This window comes from Megascapheus bottae, chromosome 28 (genome assembly GCF_031878675.1).
Source record: "Megascapheus bottae isolate mThoBot1 chromosome 28, mThoBot2.hap1, whole genome shotgun sequence".
In the NCBI taxonomy this organism is placed as follows: Eukaryota; Metazoa; Chordata; class Mammalia; order Rodentia; family Geomyidae; genus Megascapheus; species Megascapheus bottae.
The window spans coordinates 3,629,597-3,648,030 of record NC_143536.1 but is presented as its reverse complement, the minus strand read 5'-3'; the positions used below and the strand labels follow the sequence as shown (position 1 = coordinate 3,648,030).

At 49.4% G+C, this 18,434-nt stretch overlaps 1 protein-coding gene and 1 long non-coding RNA gene across 6 annotated transcripts in view; one reads left to right on the top strand and one right to left on the bottom strand.

Annotated features, from left to right (window-relative positions):
* Positions 1–9,157, bottom strand: part of Kdm2b (lysine demethylase 2B) — an 85,273-nt gene extending 76,116 nt beyond the window's left edge. For 2 of the 4 annotated variants that reach the window (XM_090320000.1, XM_090320002.1), the window contains exons 1-4: positions 8,872–9,157; positions 7,725–7,869; positions 4,845–4,923; positions 3,506–3,552 (exon numbers count right to left, since the gene is read on the bottom strand). In XM_090320000.1, coding sequence (XP_090176126.1) covers positions 3,506–3,552; positions 4,845–4,923; positions 7,725–7,869; positions 8,872–8,904 — 304 coding nt within the window. In that variant the 5' untranslated portion in view covers positions 8,905–9,157. Of the gene's footprint in view, positions 1–3,505; positions 3,553–4,844; positions 4,924–7,724; positions 7,870–8,490; positions 8,526–8,705; positions 8,760–8,871 lie in introns of those variants that run through there. The other 2 variants (XM_090320007.1, XM_090320001.1) reach the window with 2 other exon arrangements.
* Positions 9,158–9,452: 295 nt separating this feature from the next.
* LOC150044994 (uncharacterized) lies at positions 9,453–12,752 on the top strand. 2 transcript variants are annotated; one of them, XR_016532933.1, is made up of 3 exons: positions 9,453–9,841; positions 10,009–10,113; positions 12,290–12,752. It is a non-coding gene; the product is annotated as an uncharacterized LOC150044994 (long non-coding RNA). The 2 variants fall into 2 exon arrangements; XR_016532932.1 differs by lacking the exon at positions 12,290–12,752 and adding an exon at positions 10,763–10,906.
* The last annotated feature ends 5,682 nt before the right edge of the window (positions 12,753–18,434 follow it).

The window sequence follows — 18,434 nt, the reverse complement described above, 5'->3', positions numbered from 1 at the left end:
GTGCAGTGGCTCCAGCCTAGCTACTCCGGAGGCTGAGATGTAAGGATTGAGGTTCAAAGCCAGCCTGGGCATTAAAGACTGTGAGACTCTTATCTCCACTTAACCACTAGAAAAGCAGAAGTGGCACTGTGGCTCAAGGGGCAGGGTGGTAACTTTGAGCTGAAGAGCTCAGGACAGCACCCAGGCCCAGAGTCCAAGACCCATGACCACCACCACCAACAAAAAAACTTTAGGAAACACACTGGCAGACCCTCATGGAGTCCAGCACTTCCCAACACACTTACACTGTGGCTTGAGTGGAGCCCCATGAACTCAGGTGTTGGGACCGTGAATCCTCACTGTGGCAGTGTTGGAACAGACACACTGAGTAGGTTTTTGAACTAGAAATATGGACCCCTCCGGAACAGATTAATGTCTTTCCCCAGGGACTGGATTAGTGACAAGGATAACAGGTTGCTCATAAGGCAAGTTGTTACTGGTGTTCTGCCTCTTCCACATGCCAGCCTGTCCCTCCTCTTTCTGCCATGAGTTGGAGCAGTACACAATCTGAGCAGATGCCAGCACCTTACTCTTCCTGCACTTCCAGTCTCCAAAACCAAGAGCTACATTAAACCTCTCTTCTCTGAGAATCAGTCTTCGGTAAACTCTTACAGTAACAGCAGACAGATTAAGATGCCAGATGACACAGCAATTTCACTCCTTAAAACTGCACAGCCCCCCCAAAATGGAAAGACATGCTCACATTAAAAGCTACACATGAACACTTGCTGCACTAATCATGACAGACAAAACCAGACACATTTAGTGGATGAATGGAAAAACAAAATCTGAGCTACCCATACAAGGGCTTCTTATTAAGCCATTCTAGATTGGAGGTATAGCTCAGGGGGTAGAGCAACTGCTGAGTCTGCAGAAAGCCCAGGGTTCAATTCCCAAGTATCACAAACAACAAGAACTAAGCAGGAAGCCAGGCATAGGTGGCTCACGCCACCCTAGCTGCTCAGGATCTGTAAAGCCAACCCAACAGGAAAGTCTTTCAATTAACCAGCAAAAAGCCCTAGTTCAGGGGCTGGGAGTTTGGCCTAGTGGTTAAAGTGCTTGCCTAACATGCACGAAGACCCAGATTCAATTCCTCAATACCACATACATAGAAAAAAGCCGGAAGTGGTGCTGTGGCTCAAGTGGTAGAGCTCTAGCCTTGAGAAAGTCCAAGGACAGTGCTCAAGCCCTGAGCTCAAGCCCAGGACTGGCAAAAAAAAAAAAAAAAAAAGCCATAGTTTAAGTGATAGTACTACTAGCTTTGAGCAAAAAAAGCTCAAGGACAAACCAGGTGTGATAGCTCACGTCTGTAATCCTAGCTACTCAGGAGCCTGAGATCTGAGGATCAAAGTTCAATGCCAACCCCAGGCACAAAAAGACCTGAGACTCTTATCTTCAATTAACCAGCAAAAACCCAGAAGTGGCGCGGTGGCTCAATGTGGTAGAATGCTAGCTAGCCTTGAGCCAAAGAGCTCAGGGACAGTGCCCAGGTCCAGAGTTCAGGCCCCAGGAAGAGACAGGGGGTGGGGGGGAGGAGAGAAAAAGAGAGAGAGAGAGAGAAACAAGGAGAGGGAGAGAGAGAGAGATCTTCAAGCTACCTAAGTATCCCATGTACCCTATTTTTTTTTGGGGGGGGGGGGGACTTGAGCTCAGGGCCTGAGCACTGTCCTTGGGTTTTCTCAAGTCTAGAGCTCTACCACTTGAGCCTCAGCACCACTTCCAGCATTTTTCTATGTATGTGGTACTGAGGAATCAAACCCAGTACCACATGCTAGACATGTATGTGCATGCTAGGCAAGCACTCTACCACTAGGCCAAACTCCCAGTCCCCTACATTTTTCTTTAATCTCCCCACTGGCTTTTCATTAGAGTCAACACTAAATTTTCTCCCTGCGACTCAATGGCCATTTAGCCCTTGGCCTCTAACAGTTCTACTACTTTCTCTCACTCAGGACTTTCACACACCAAGCTCATCTTTTCCTCCTGGATATTGCTCATCCTTTGACCTAGCATATTCTAGAATATTGTTTCCCACAGGTAGCTTTACTTAAAATGCTGCCTCAGTTAGCTCCTAAGAGGCCCTCCCCATCAGTGCGCCTAAAATACAGTCTCAGCATGGTCCATACCCCGATTCATGAGACCAGAAGTTTGGTCTATTGGTAGAGTGTTTGCCTAGCATACATGAAGATTGAGGATCAATTCCTCAGTACCACATACACAGAAAAAGCCGAAATGGTGCTGTGGCTCAAGTGGTAGAGCCTTGAAAAAGCCCAAGGACAGTCCTCAGGTTCTGAGTTTAAGCCCCGATTATGGAGAGAAAAAAAAAAAAAGAAAGATTTATGACGGTTTATGACTGATTTCTTCTTTTCAGTGGTAATTTCAGGTTTGAACTCAGGCAAGTCCACTATCATTTAAGTCATGCTCCAGCCCTGCAGTGTACTTTTTCTTTTTGTTTGTTTTTCTGCAGGTACTAGTGCTTAAAACTCAGGGCCTATGTTCTGTCCTTAAGCTTTTGTGCTTCAGTCACAGCTCCACTTCCAAAATCTCTCAGATTTGTCATTGACTTTGATCCTACCTCAGCCTCCTAAAAAGCTCAGATTACAGGTGTGAGCCACCCGCCTCCTCTTTCTTTATTGCCTGTTGCTCCAACCAAGAAGGCAAGACCTTTTTTATTTATTTATTTATTATTGCTATTTTTTATTTTGCCAGTCCTGGGCTTGAGCTCAGGGCCTAAGCACTGTCCTTGGACTTTCTTAAGGCTAGAGCTCTACCACCTGAGCCACAGCACCACTTATGGTGTTTTTCTATGTATGTGTTACTGAGGAATTGAACCTGGATCTTTATGCATGCTAGGCAAGCACTCTACCACTAGGCCAAACTCCCCACCCAAGAAGGCAAGACCTTCTATGACATACTTCCCAAGAGACCACATAGGCAAGAAGTGATTTTCCAGAAAGAACAAAATTCAACTTCCTAGAAGATCTGAAATGCCACCTGTGCAGTAACTCAGAAAGTTTACAGGCAGTGCTCAGCACTGAGTGACAAGCCTCAACCCTGGGTCTATGCAGACCTCTGAGGAACGTGGAGAAATAATCCTTCCTCTGGAAAGCATGAATATCTCTTAGGGGTCACCAAGTATCCAGGGTTTACCCAGCAACCCACAAACAAAAACACAGAGGAGAGATCAAAGATTGTGCTGCTGACGCCCAAGCTGTAGGCTAGGTCTAAATCTGCCTCATAAAACTATGCACCAGCAAACGCCCTCTGATACGGCTGCAATCTGACCTGTTCTCCAAAAGAGACGGTTGCAGCTCACACCTGCCCCTGCCCTGGCTTCCTTCCATGGGAACTGGCTTTCCCAGCGCCGTTTAAAGAATAAATGGGCAGGCGCTGAAGGCCTTTCCTGCCATTCTCCAGCTCCCTACCTCAGCAAGTCTTTGAGCCAAATGCACAGCAAGCAACTTACCCACTAGGAGTTTCACATCTCGGACTGTGAAATCAGGGTCAGGCATCCTGAGGGTACAAAAGCAGACACATCTGGTGAAAAGCCAGAAGCAACAGAGCTACTAGCTCTACTCCCCACCCAGGGGGAAAGTACTTTTCCAAGAGGGAATTCTCGCTATCAGTATGGAGGGAAGTCTCTGTAGAACAAAGAATTCCCTCTTTACTGCAAGTGGTAAACCCAATCTGAGCTTCCACAGAGCACAAAACATCCACTACCCACCCCTCCAGCAGGGAAGACAGAAGGTGGATGTCAAAGGCCAAACACTTGCTTTTTTTGTAGGGTGGGCAGCCCTGTCTGCTCCTCCCTGCAGAAAATAATTTCAGAGCTGTATGGAGAGTGGGAAGAGCCCTTTATGTTCACAGGGGGGGAAATAAAATGACACCCTTGCCGGGTGCCGGTGGCTCGAGCCTGCCATCCTAGGTACTCAAGAGGATGAGATCTGATGGTTCAAAGCCATCCCGGGCAGAAAAAATCTGTGAGATTCTTATCTCCAGTCAACTACTCGGAAAAAGCTAGAAGTGGTGCTGTGCCACCCTGTGGTAGAGCGTTAGCCTTGAGCAAAAAGGCAGCTCAGGAACAGAGCCTAGACCATGATTCAAGCCCCAGGACAGGCAAAAAAAGAAAAAGAAAAAGATACACTTCTACCATTCCCAGGGATTGGACTTTGCCTATGTGGCCTGTGGTGGTGGCAGTGTTAGTTAATGAAGATGCTGAAGTGAAGTTTCAGCTCCATTCTTAAGAACCTGATTCTTGAGCAAGTCTGGCAGCAGATGCAATGTAGGATGACACTGTAAACCTCTTCCAGTACTCCTGCCCATGGGGCAGAAACCTGTTCTTCCAGCCTGTTCCCATCTCTCCTCCAACCTGGAGTGTGGGCAGATATCACCAGAATGTAAGGCAGACACAGAGGGAGGCGGAGAGAGGGGAGAGCTGACACCAGAGGAAAACACCCTTCCACAGAAAAAGTTCCATTTGCTACCCTGTAGCAGTCTTTGTGGTTTGAGGAGAAGGAAGAGGTACAATATTCAGTATAATGGGTAGAATCAGGGTCAACTAGGGCAAAAAGCCATCACTACCTAGACATCCCGTGTCATCTTTTTCAAAGTCCTGAAAAAAGACCAGTCGCTGAAGAGTGTTTCTTCTTGCTTAGGTCTTGAACAAGGGATTGCTATTCCCAGATCACAGAAAAAGGCCCCCTCAGGGATGAGTGGTGAGAAGAGGGGAGGAGAAACCCATCTAAAACTATATACTACATTAGGGAATAGGCCAGGGGAAGAAGTGATTAGTTTCAGCAACTTACTTAATTCCTAATCCGTCCTTTTCTCGAAATACCAGGGGAACCCTGAGAGCTTCTCTCTGTACGTACTCATAGTTGAAATCTGTTTGGACATTTGAATTAAAACAAGTTGGTTAAGTTTTTTAGAGCAAATGAACCAGGATCCATCAGAGAGGGGAAGATGACAAAGGAAGGAGTGGAGGCAGGCACTAACTGCATGGCAAAGGCTCCCTTAAATGATAGCAAAGCAAGTAAGACAGAGCCCACAAGAAGCCATTCCCTCCATCAGTTCCTCTGCCTACTCAGCCATTCTCTGCCTTACCCCACGGGTCCAAACTTGTCAATGAACCGGGCAAGACCATCATGAAGAGCCCAGGAGGAGATTTAAAAGAGCCCCATACTGAAAGAGTGCCGGCTATTGCTCAGGAAGGACAGACAATCACATCCGAGGCTGAGTTCAGACAGTAAAGGGACTGCAGAACTGAAGCATGCCACCTGGGAGGATCTGAGGCCTGAGAGAGGAGGCTCTCATTGTAGCTGAGCATCAGTGAAAATCTTATTGTAATATCCCGCATGGCGAAAGAGAGGGGGGAAATGCTGGTTTCCCTGGAAACTGTGTATTTGGTGCCAAAATAACTAGGGAACTGGGCACAGCTTTGTTGTCTTCTAGTGAAATTCTGCTAGAGCTGTCACGATACTTGCTTCAACTGGAGAGTGGAGTGGGATGCTCTCCAGGTCACGGGAAGGTCTGAAAGAAAACTCAGAGAGCAGGTGTCTCCAATGGTCCCCAAATCCTTACCCTATGCCCTGGGGAATGAAGGAGGCCTAGGAGTCATTTTCTTCCCTTCTTCAGTCCCAAACCAGGGTAGATTTGACCCAAACACATGTCTGAAAGCAGAGTGCATATAGGGAGACTGGGATATGTCCCTCAAATTCTCAGGTGACTAAAGATACTCACTTGCCCTCTGGCTGGTTTAGAAGGGACACAGAAGAGTTTGCAGGACACCTGAAGCTTGGGCCTCAGGAAAACAGTTCCTGGGTGAACTGGCAGCTTTGGGGGAGTAGAGGAGGAGGAGGGGGTGGGGGAAGAGAGGGAGGAGGGAGGAGGAGGCCAAGATAACTGGCTCAGAGGAAAGAAAGAACAAAACCCCTGAGCCTGGAAAGCCCTGACCTCAGGGGCTCGGATCCCCAGGGGCTCCCAGTGAATGGGGATTCCTAAGGATTTAAAGGAAGAGAAGTTTAAGAAGCTTCTATTTAGAATCCAGGCCAAGGGCTCCACGGTTTCTCAGCTCCTCCCTCAAGTTTTGGGGCTAGATCAGAATTAACCACTGAAACCCAAAGGCCTCCTCCTTTGAAAGGAGCCAGGACAGCAGATGTAAGGATGCCCTTCAGAGCTCCCAGGCCGGTAACCTTCCCACCCCCCACCCCCTCCCCCTGTCCCACCCCATCCCCCACTGCAACTTCCTCAAATGAGCCAGAGAAAAACCTCTGAGAGCCTAGACTGGGGACTCCCGACAAATGACCAGGAAGAGTTTGTATATTGTTTTCTCCTAGGCCCTGCCAAAAGATTCAGTAAAATGAGGGGAGAAAATAGAAGAATTAAAATCCCATTTACACGGAAGAAATGTAAATGCAGTTGGGTCTGGCACAGGGCTCTTGGACTGGAAGAAATCTCTTCCTCCCTCCCCCACTTCTCTTCTCACCCAGCCCACCAGAGCCCAGTGCCCCAGGAGGCACCGAGCACAAAAGAGAAACTTCAAAAATGCAAAGCCTGGGGGACAGTCTCTCCGGGCTAACCCAGGGCCCCAGCCACTCAACCAGAACCCAGAAGAGGGAGGCCCTTCCCCTGCTGTCAGCTCACTGAGCGGGAAGGGGTTTCCAAGAAGGGGGTGGGGAGCCAACACAGGAGGGAACAAATGAACCTCTACCTCCTGGGAAGACCTGGGTAGGGAAGCAACTCCAACCCCAACCTCTACTGGCCATGTTAGCAGGCTGGAGTGGGTCATGCCTCCCTCAGGCCCAAAGTGGGGCATCTACTCTACCTCTGGAAGATATCCCAAACTACACTCATGAAAGGAGGAACCAAGGAAGGCCCCAGGCCAAGGGGGCTCTCCAAAACCCTGGAGATTCCCCAAGTCTGCCCTCCACAGGAACACAAGACACGGGCCCCCGGGGTCTCAGGACTGGAAACACTTCCCCAAGGGGCACCTCAAATCTTCAAACTGCCAGGGTCCCCTATGTCAGCCCTATGCTTGACAGACACAAACTATCAAGGGTACCCCTACAAAACACTCGCGCTTAATGGCAGTTTTAAGCCAAGCAACTCACATCGCACCTAATCTCGCTCCAGTCCCTCAGGGCCCACGGAGGGAAGAGCCTCTACCAACCCCAGGCCTGAAGATGCGCGAGCAAGCAACCCCAATAACCCAAGGCGGCCCTCATCTCCGGTTCCCAGCTAGCAGGATCCCCGGGCGCCAGAGGTCTGGAAGGCGTCATGTTTGGGACCTCACGCCGCCGTCACAGGGGCTCCTGAAGCCCCAGCTCAGACCCAAGCAGCCTGGGGAATGCCACCGGCTGGGGAGGGGACGGGCGCCGCGCTCACGCGCCCTCTGGTCTCGCTGTCCTCCCCAGGTCCCTCTCTGCCCACTAGCCCCTTGGCACTGCCCATGCCGGTGCTGGCAGTGGGCGCAGTCCGGGCCTAGGCCCGCGCCCGGCCCCCTTCCCGCCTGCCCTCCTCCTTCGCCACCCCCCCTCCCCCCCCAGTGCTCAGCCTCGTTTCGTCACCGGATCCCCTGGAATGGGGGACGCGGGCGCGAAATACGAACCCAGCCACAGGCAGCTCCCTCCCCACGTGCGCGCGGTCGGCCCGCGGCGCGGAGGGCAGCGGGAGAGGGGGCGTCTCACCTTTGCCCTCCATGGCGTGCACGAAGTCCCCCTGGTACAGCTGGCTGCGCAGCTTCTCCTCCAGGCTGAAGCCACGGACGCTGACAATCTCCTCCACGTCCGACAAGTCTTCGTTCTCGTCGTATCTCTGGCGGTCAATCGGACGCTGCGGGGACCCAACCAGAGAGTCCGGGACGTTACTGGGGGTCGCCTCTCACCCTAGGCCCAGCACGAACAGGTGCAGGAGCCGTGCGCCCCCGGCACCCCACCACTGGGACCTGAGCAACTTTACGCACATGCCCAAGATGCTGAAAAGCAGGGAAAGGCTAGGGGCCCGGCACCCCCGGGCCGGGCTGCGCCCCGCACGAAGCATTCCCCTCCTGCGTCCTCGGAGGCCGTGGGAGCGACACTTGGAGGGCTCGCCCCCGCCCCAGGGATGTGCCGAGCTCTGCCCACCCGGCTGGGAAGCCCGGGTGTGCAGCCGCGAGGGCAGCTCCGGGCACGGGCCGGCGGGGCAGATGTAGGCCCCGGAGGAGCCGCGGCGGCGCCCGGCTCGGCGGTTACAGCAGCCCCGGCAGCCGTAGCGGCAAAGCCGGGAAGCCGGAACCCGGAGCCGGCGGCATTGCTACCGGGGAAGCTGGGAAAATGGAAGGGCTTGAGACCCCAGCAGCCCCCGCCGACCGGCCGCCAGTGCAAGAAAAGGAGGTGAGAGGAGGAGGTTCGGGCTTGGGAGGGGGAGAGGCGGCCGGCCCGCCACAAAGCTCCCATCCCAGACCCCGGAACGCACCAGCAGCTGCCTCATCTCCCACGAGCGCGCGCACACTCACTTCCGAAGGAGACCCGCACCCCCCCCCCGCCGCATCCCCTGCTCCTTCCTCCGCCGCCCGGCGACCCGGCCCCGCAGCCCCCCAGGTTCCCGGCGAACCCCGAGCCCGCTCGGCCCCCTCCACGCCTTTCCGCGCTACCACCTCCCACTTAAGTGTCGGAGACCCTGCGCCTCACAAGGGACTGGAGGAGTGAGCTGCTTGCTTCCTTTTGCATGCAATTTATTTTTTTTCCGGTCCTCTTGCAAAATACAGAAAAGGAAAGAAAAGGCAGCAAGAAACAACCAAAAAAATAAAAAAGATCTACCATATAGCACATACAAATGGGGGGGGGAGCTACACACCAATCTTCTTCCAGAGTCTTTCTCTGCCTCCATTTTTTTAGGAGAGTTCACCAATTAATTGTCAACACTCCTGCCCCCGGCATTTTGGCGGAGGGGGGGAAAGAGGGAAGACCAAAGAAAACAAACCAAAAAAATAAATGAATAACGCCAGCCACAGCCGAGGTCTACAAAGTTTTGCACCAACACTTGGGCAGATCCGTTTGCAAAGTCCTAGGAAACCATTTTCGGCGGTGGGGGGGAGGCGTCGACGTCATAATCCCCGGAACGTAAACATTGTTGCCGATCGCGGCCGGGGGGGGGGCCGCCGGGGAGGGGGGCGGGGACGGCGTGGCCCGCGGAGGTGCGGGGCGGAGCGGGGGCCCCGCCGCGGCACCGGGCGCCCCGGGCTTCCCGGCACCGTCGTTTTGTTGTCGGGTCACGAGTGCGCCTCTGCACGCAGGCGCCGCCGCCGCCGCCGCCGCCGCCCGGGAGCTGGGAGCCGGGGCTGACTTTTGGAGGGCTGAGTTGCAGGCGGCGGGCGCATCCTAGAGATGGCGGGGCGGGGAGGGGGGGAGGGAGGGAAGGAGGAGGGGTGGGGAAGGAGGTGCAGATTTGCACGGATGGCCTCAGCGGGAGGCGCGGAAATGCAAACGGAGCCTGCCGCAGAGAAAGCCCCCCGGGGCCTGGCACCCCCCCCGGAACGCCCCCCCCGCTGCCCCTCGCCCTCACCCAGGGCTGCCCCGCTTCCTTCACCCACTCTACCCCTTCACCTGCCTTGGTGACCCAAATGCAAAACGTTTTGTGAGGTTATTTTGTTTTGTTTTCCTTCGGAGCGCGTGATCCCGTCCAAACTCGCATTTACGAACTTGCTACATAACTAGCCACATGGAAGAAGCATCTGAGGGCGCCGGAAGAAACCAGGGCCACCCCATGCCTGTGTGGACTGCAGCATAACTCACACTCGGGAGCTTAAAGAGATAGACACACACAGGTACAGGGAACCCAGCCGGACCAGCGTCTTTTCAGACCGCTGCTGACCGGAAAACGTTGTCTTTCATTCATTCTGTCTGCCCTCCGCAGGGTCCAGGGCTAGCTCCTAGCCCTACACCAAAAAATTGGGCGGGATTTGTTTTCTTTTTTGTTTTTTTTCCCTTAAAGGTCCTGCCATTCGCTAAGAGGAGAAAATCGATGCTACGTTGGGAAATACTCAGAGAAGCCAAGCCGATCCAGCTTCTCCTAAGCAGCTGGCGGGACAAGTAAAAGGTAAGCCCTTCTTGGTGGTGGTTAATAGGAGAAAAGTGATAGAAAGGAATCTGATGGATGTGGCCCAAGAAACTTGGGGAGCAGTTTGATTAATCCTTGGGAGAGGATGCAGTACTCTGTGTGCACACCTGGAATGTGGAGGTCCAAGTTTCCCCGTTCCTCTGCCTCCTGCTTGGGACTACATTCAGAATTGGCCCCTGCGTTTTTCCAACTTCGCTTTTGCTGTGAGAAAAACTGGTGCTAAACTTGATTCAGCTCAACCTCTCTGCCTGGTGTAGGGCATCTTGATGACAGCTACAACAAGCAGCCCCCTAGATGCCCCCAGCAGGCATGGGACACAGCATTTGACTTCTGTTTTTAACCCTATCGGCTACTGGAGCAGGTCATTTTGCAGACTAAGACTGAGGCGTGGTAGGAGAGTACCACTAGGCTATGCTGCTCCTCCCAGGACTGAGGCTTGGAGAAATTAGGAATCTGGATGGTGATTAACTCTGCCTCCAGATCATGCAACAAGCAGACAGAAGCAGGAAATAGCTTCCTGGCTTCGCCACCCCACACCTGAACTGAGCCATCAGCTCCAGATTGGGGATAGCTTCTGCCATAAAGCTCTGCAGTTTTCCCACTACTCCCTAACGGCTTTGTTTTCTAGACTAAGATGGCCTGGTACTCACAGTCCTCCTGCCTCAGCCTCCCAAAGGTTGGAACTACATTACAGGTGTACCCCACCATACCCAGCTGTAGCTGTAAAACTAATCCTTAAATGAGAATGAAGCAAAAAACATTTTTCTCCAACCTCAAATCTCCTGTGCTGATTCGGCTGCATCCAATCAAAAGTCCTTAATAAGAATAAGGGTTGGAAGTGGCACTGTGGCTCAAGTGGTAGAGAGCTAACCTTGAGCTGAAGAGCTCAGAGACAGTGCCCAGGCCCAGAGTTCAAGCCCCACGACTGACCCAAAAAAAAAGGGGGGGGGGTCTGCCCAACCCTGTCCCATCCAGAATCAGGTATTATTTCTTTGCTTCTCCCATGAGCATGGGAGGTTTTTTTTTTTTTTTGCCAGTCCTAGGCTTGAGCTCAGGGCTTGAGCACTGTCCTTGGACTTTCTCAAGGCTCTAACACTTGAGCCTCAGCATCACTTCTGGCTTTTTTCTTTGCATGTGTTATTGAGGACTCGAACCTGGGTCTTTGTGCATGCTACGCAAGCACGCTACCACTAGGCCAAACTCCCGGCCCCTCAGTAGTCTCTTTTGTTCATTGCATTGGTGGTCGCTGTACCACTTGAGCCACTCCTCCAACCAAGTGAGAATCTAAAGAAAAAAAAAAAAAGACTGGGAGGAGACTGGACTCATGAGGCACCAAGCTCATGCAGCTGGCCTATGAGGTTCTGGTGCCCCAGTTGGAGCCTAACTTGGCGAAGGCTGCATTTTCCCATGCTGACCACAAAATGAAATAAACATGCTCCAAAGGGAGCCTGGATTGAGCCTTGGCTAAAGTGATAAGTAAAATAAGGCAAACTTGGAAGTAGGATGTTTGATCTTCCTTCTCCATCTTTCCTCACTGAGAACCCCGTGTGGCTTCATGTTGTCCCCAAAAGCCGCATTAGAGAAAAGTCCCCTACCAGCTACCCTAGTGTGAAAACAGTTACGACCATTTATCAAGTTAGTGGGAAGTTCCCGGTTTGTCTGAGCGGGATGGAATTGACTAGTTGCCTAATTTAATCCCCACCCTTTACAAACCTTGAGGAAACCACAAACCTGAGGAAAGAATGGGCCAACTGGGGTTTGTTCCCCTTTGACTCCCCAGAATTCCTCCCTGCCTGAGTTTAAGGTGTCACTCAATAAATGTTGGGCCTTGATGGATCACCTTGCCAGGCATATTTGCATTTTCTCTTTATCAGTAATGGGCAGATGAAAGGCTTTGTCCTCCAGTTGAAAGAATTCCAAGCATTTGGCTCCAAGTGGGGGAGGTGGTTATTTCGGGCCAAAAGGGGGAAGGGCCAAGACCCTTGAGCTCCAGCTTTGATTGCTTGTCTCACACAAGCTGAGGGTTGGTGAGGGAGGGAACCAAAAAGATAAACTTTTCTTGCAGGAAAATTTGAGGATCATTAGAAATTGCATTAGATTCTCATGCATGGTCTTGCAAATCTTTTTTGTGGTTTTCCCATTCATTCTTTTCAAGGGTCACAGGCTGACTGAGCAACTATGGGCCCAAAGAGAAGACAGAAGACATACCCACTTACTGGGAGGAAGGGGGGACTCCTGGCATGGTTGGGAGCTGGGTTGTAAAAACCTGAAGTTGCCAGGTACTGGTGGCTCACACCTGGAATCCTAGCTATTGAGGAGGCTGAGATCTGAGGATCATGGTTCAAAGCCTGCCCAGGCAGGAAAGTGTGAGATTCTTATCTCCAATTAACCACCAGAAAACTGGAAGCACAGCTGTGGCTTGAAGTAATAGAGTCCCAAGCTAGAGCAAAAGAATTCCGGGACTATGCCCAGGACCTGAGTTCTCAAGTCCCACCAACAACAACAAAAAGAAAGAAGAGGGGCCGGGAGTTTGGCCTAGTGGTAGAGTGTTGCCTAGCATGCATGAAGACCTAGGTTTGATTCCTCAGTACCACATACATAGAAAAAAGCTGGAAGTGATGATGTGGTTCAAGTGGTAGAGCACTAGCCTTGAGAAAAAAAGTCCAAGGACAGTGCTCAGGCCCTGAGTTCAAGCCCCATGACTGGCCAAAAAAAAAAAGAAGAAGAAAGAAAGAAAAAAAGAAACTGAAGTTGTTCTCAGAAATACAATACTTCCTGGGGCTGGGAGTTTGGCTTAGTTGTACAGTGCTTGTTTAGCATGCACAAAGACCCAGGTTTGATTCTTTGTACCGCATATATAGAAAAAAGCCAGAAATGATGCTGTGACTCAACTGGTTGAGAAAATCCAAGGACAGTGCTCAGGCCCTGAGTTTAAACCCCAGAACTGGCCAAAAAAGAAATTGAGCCCAATATTTTATTAAAAAGTAAATCTGGGAGCCAAGTGTGGTAGCACATACTTAATACTAGTGTTCTGGGGGCAGAGGCAGGATAGAGTTTGAAGCCAGTCTGTAATATAATGGTGCGATTTTGTCTTAGAAAAACAAACCAGAAATGTTGAGCTAAGCATGGTAGTACATGCTGCTTGGGAGGTTCAAGGCTAGCCTGGACAATAGATGAGGAAAGCACGATAAAAAAAAAAATAGGGCAGGATAGAAGTGTGGCCTAGGATGAGGCTCAAGTGGTAGAGTGCTAGCCTTGAGAAAATCCAAGGACAGTGCTCAAGCCCTGAGCCCAAGCCCAGGACTGGCAAAAAAAAAAAAAAAAGTGTGGCCTAGGAATAATGTGCTTGCCTAGCATGAATGACACCCTGGGTTCGATTCCTTGGTACCACATACATAAGAAAAGCTGGAAGTGGTGCTATGGCTCAAGTGGTAGAACTCTAACCTTGAGAAAGCTCAAGGACTGTGAAGGCCCTGAGTTCAAGCCCCAAGCACTGGCAATAAAAAAAAAAGGGGGGGGGTATAGCCTCACAATGTCCTCCAAAATTTTTCATGAAATGTAGAAACCAGACTACACATATAATAAGGTCTGATTTGGCTCTGGGTCTCCATTGTCAACCTGGAAATACTTGTGGAATGAATGAAGGCTCCGTGGGGACAAGACCAGATTTTGGCAAAGGTTTCTTGGAAAAGTCACTGTGGTATAATGGATGTTTGCCAGTGAGCCTGTAAATGACTAAACTTAAGGCCCTGGGTCTAAGCCCCAATACTGCAAAAAATATACAGGAAGGCAAAAGTTGGGGAACTAGTTAAATCATTGTTGGGCCATTTATATACAATGAAGCATCTATCTCTCTCTCTCTCTTTTTTTTTTTTCGCTAGTCCTGGGGCTTTTTAACTCAGGGCCTGGGCACTGTCCCTGAGCTTTTGCTCAAGGCTAGCACTAGTGCCACTTCCAGCATTTTCTGTGTCTGTAGTACTGAAAATCAAACCCAAAGTTTCATGTACGCTAGGCAAGCACTCTACCCATAAGTCATATTCCCATTATTAGGTATCTTTTACATGCACAAAATTTCCTTAGGAAAGATAATGTCTGAAGTAGAGCTGATGGCAGGCGCAGTGGCTCATGCCTGTGTAATCCTAGCTACTCAAGAGGCTGAGATCCTGAGGATCGAGGTTCAAAACCAGCCCAGGCACTACAAAGCCTGTAAGAGGAAGCCAGGCTCGGTAGCTAATGCCTGTAATCGTAGCTACTCAGGAGGCTGAGATCTGAGAATCAAGGTTCAAAGCCAGCTCAGACACTAAAGAATACGAGACCTCCAATTAATTACTAGAAAACAGGAAGTGGGACTGTGGCTCAAGGGGTAGAGCAGTAGCCTTGAGCTGAAGAGCTCATAGACAGCACCCAGGCCCAGAGTTCAAGCCTCATGAACAACTTAAAAAAAAAAAAAAGGGCTGAAAACAGAAACATTTCTTTGATACCTATATGTATGTTTCCATTTTATTTCATTCTGTATGCTGTAGTACCTTTTAAATTTTGTGCATGGAGATGTGTAAGCTAAAAATGAGTTCCAGCTGGGTCTGTACCTTAGGGCAGAACACTTGCCCAGCATGTGGAAGCTCTGGGCACAAAAAAAGTGGGGGAGAAGAAAGAAAAAAGAAGCATAGGAAGTCGATATAGCTTCTGTATTACTTTTGAAATTTAAAAATATATTTAGTTTAATCTAAGAGGAAAATAGACCATGCAATCTCTGTTCCAAATTATTCTCAAATATCCTTTCTGATTTTAACTCCTCAGTTCCCCTATGATTGAAGTTTAAAAATAAAAGGAAAAGGCTTGACTTATCAGGCCTTCAGTGACTTAATTTTCAATCTAGACTTCTGCATCTTACAGTATTTCTCCTCTTGTGAGGACTGGAACTAATAGATGAGTTCATTAAAGAGTTAATGCCCAAGAAGAGAGTCATAAAAGTTCAAAGATTCTTTCAAAACTTGAATCTTTGGATTGATGGACAAGTGTGTTAACCAATGGAAGTAAAAAGCCAGAAATTACTTCATCGTGCTTAGTTGTCATTGGCTGACAATCCTCCAGGGATGGATAGGCTTGCTAACTGTTAACCCTTTCTGGGAGTACTGTTATGTTTGTATTTTATTTTCAAATGGGAAGTAGAAAAAGTCCTCAGAATCTCCAAATGCCACCTTTGGATCTAACCTCAGTTGACAGGATTTTACCTTGCAGAGAGATACTCAGAAACAAGTGTCCTAGAGAAAAGTTTTGAACTTTTGAAAGTCAGCTGGTTTTGCTGAGGAGGAGGAGGGGGGCGGTTTGGTGGACTTTCTGTGCTGTCAGAACAGAGACCCGGGTTAGAGAGGATTCCATTCATCTTGCAAAGTGATCTGTCACTGGGAAGACTGAATTGCATTTCCTGCCTTGAGTTGTGGAGACCAATGACCTTTGCTGCAGTCCTCAAACCCAGCTCCCAGCTGGAGAGAAAATGTCAGCATTCACTTTCCAGTCTCACCCTACCCTTTGTTCAAAACTCAAACCTTTTGTGTTGAGGCTGTGACTTTTTTTTTAGCCACCCACGACTTGCAACTTCTGAGAAACAAACACCCTATTTGGCAGAAGATGATACCTGGAGGGGCCCCAGAGTAGGAACCAGACATACGGGGAATTTTGAGAGGCCTTTGGGTCTTTTGGTTTTAATTATTGTCCTTTCCTGGGCTCCCTGAATGCTGAACTGGAGAGGGAGCCTGAAGTCCAGCAAATTTCATGATAATGCCCCATGTTTAGATAGCTCTATTGAAGAAGTCGGGGGTGGGGGGGGAGCTTTTACATACATTACCTCATGTAAAAGGCATTGCTAAAAGAAGCGTTTACACAGAAAACATTCTAAATCCTTGAATAGTATAGTGAACTGTGCAGCCTTGGACCAAGTTTGAAATGAGTCTCAAGTTTTCTCATCTGTGAAATAGGGCTAGGTATACAGAAGACATTACAGCCAGATCCTGAGAGCCAGTGTTGTATGAAAAGGCTCAATTTGATGCATTGATTCAGATGCATTCAGGCCCTCCATCATAGAAGCCTAACACTACAGCTTTCCTTTGGGTTGAAGATTTGGGGGAAGACTGCTTGATGTGGGTGAAATAGCCCTGATCTCCTACAAAGCCTACCCACACTGTGCTATGTTAGGTACTTGGAGCTATTTGACTAAATTTGCTCTTGCTGTCCTCTAAGCCCCACCAGGGCAGAAGACCAGATGAGGTCATAGCTGGGGTGTACAAGAGGCATCCTGCATCTTCCTCCAAGATGCAGGTCCTGGGTGAGAGAGCAGAGGCTGCAATTTGCATGTGATAATGGCTTCTGCAAAACCAGACTTTAGCTCATTGAGTAATACAGTTTTGGATGTCCCTGCCTGGCCTAGAGACCGAGATGGCTCGAGGGGATGGGATTCAGAGACAGCTGTTAGGCTGAGAGTAGCCAGCAGTCCCAGGTGGTCTTAGGGGGCCTTCACGTTTTGCTCCTGTACTCTGGAATCCATCCATCTCCCTGAGCCTTGTGCCTGCCCCTGCATCCATCTCCAACTAGTGATAAAGCTTGATATCTGCTCTGGGCTCACACATGTCACCATTGCCTGCTTGCTGCTGGGGTAGAAGCTTTGAAAGTAAGTTTGATGTTTGTTTTGTTTCCACCCCTGTGCTAGGGAATAGGTATTCTGGGAAGAGTGATTGGCAGCATGGGTCCTTGACCCGGAGTCCTGACTTCTCTCAGCACATTAGCTGTGCATCCCCAGGGAAGTGACTTGACTTCTCTGAACCTCCTTTGCACCGTGAGAATAATGACATTGTTGAAAAATGAAATCAGACTTTGTTCTCTGAAGTAGTAATCACTATCCCATGTATTTTACTTTTTTTTTTTTCTCCTATTAGAAAGTCAACTCTTTGGTGCTGGAGTTTGGCCTAGTAGTAGAGTGTTTTCTTAGCATGCATGTAACCCTGAATTCAATTCCTTGGTACCATATACATAGATACAGCCGGAAGTTGTGCTTTGGCTCAAGTGATAGGGCTCTAGCCTTGAGAAAGCCCAAGAACAGTGCTCAGTCCTGAGTTCAAGCACCAGGACTGGCATAAAATAAAAATAAAAAATCAGCTTTACAAAAGAGATTTTGTTCTGTTTTGTTTACTTCTATATCCTCAGACTCTAGGATTGAGCTTGGACACGTTATAGGTACTCACTAGAGCCAAATAAAATGAAAGAAGTGCCCAGTGATGGTAGATACAACTTAGCATTGTAATTAACAACTCATTGTTTCCTAACCAGAAGCAGTGCAGTTGTGGGAAAAGGCAAAATGGAGCCTCTTGATAATAAGAGGCACAGTTGGCAGGTCTGGCTGTCAAGACTTTTTTGCACCATTTCCTAGGTGTGCAGACCAGGACAACTGGCATCACTTCCCTGTTGCTCAGTTTCCTCAACTGCAGGATGAAGGTAACAGTCCTCTGAGGGTACAAAGCCAGGACAGATGAGATGGCAAATGTAAAGTAGGTAGCAGAGTGCTTGGCACATGGTAAGCATTCAGCAAACACTGGCCATAATTACTCTCGTTATAGTAATAGACAAGGGGGATCTCCAAGTCATTCAACAGTTGCCAGGCACTTAAAATGTGGCATGGTCCAGCAAGCTCACTTAGTGTTTATTGAGCCGAGTTTGAACTTGAAGGGAGCAAATATGTCCACCATTATTATCTTCCTTTATGCTGGGGATGAGAACCCAGGGTTTTCTACCTAAGCACTTCAGTGCTGAGCTGTACCTCCAGCCCTAGTATAGTCTAATGTTAAAACACGCTGAGGAAAGAAAATTACCCACTGAAATAAAGCATGAGTTAAGAGAATCATTATTAGAGTTGACATGAATTGCCTAGTATGTGCCAGGCACCATGTTGGGTTTTACAAAAGGCAATGAGCTCCAACAAACTGGATGGCCACTGCTTTCAGAGAACTTGCATAAATAGATGGACACTGTAGCTGTGGGTAGCATAAAGGAGAGGTGGTGTGGGTGTATGGTGTCGGTGACAGCTGGGAATGGAACCCAGAGCTCATGTACGCTAGGCACTCATGAGTGGTATTCTAATTCTACCACTAAGCTACATTCCTAGCCGCATCATATGCCTTAATGTTAGGGTACTCAAGAGAAACCACACTCCTCAAGCATGCAGGACTTAGGGACAGTGCCCAGACTCAGCATTCAAGCTCCAGGACTGACCAAAAAAAGGTGGGTAGGTATATGATACTTCCTCCATATGC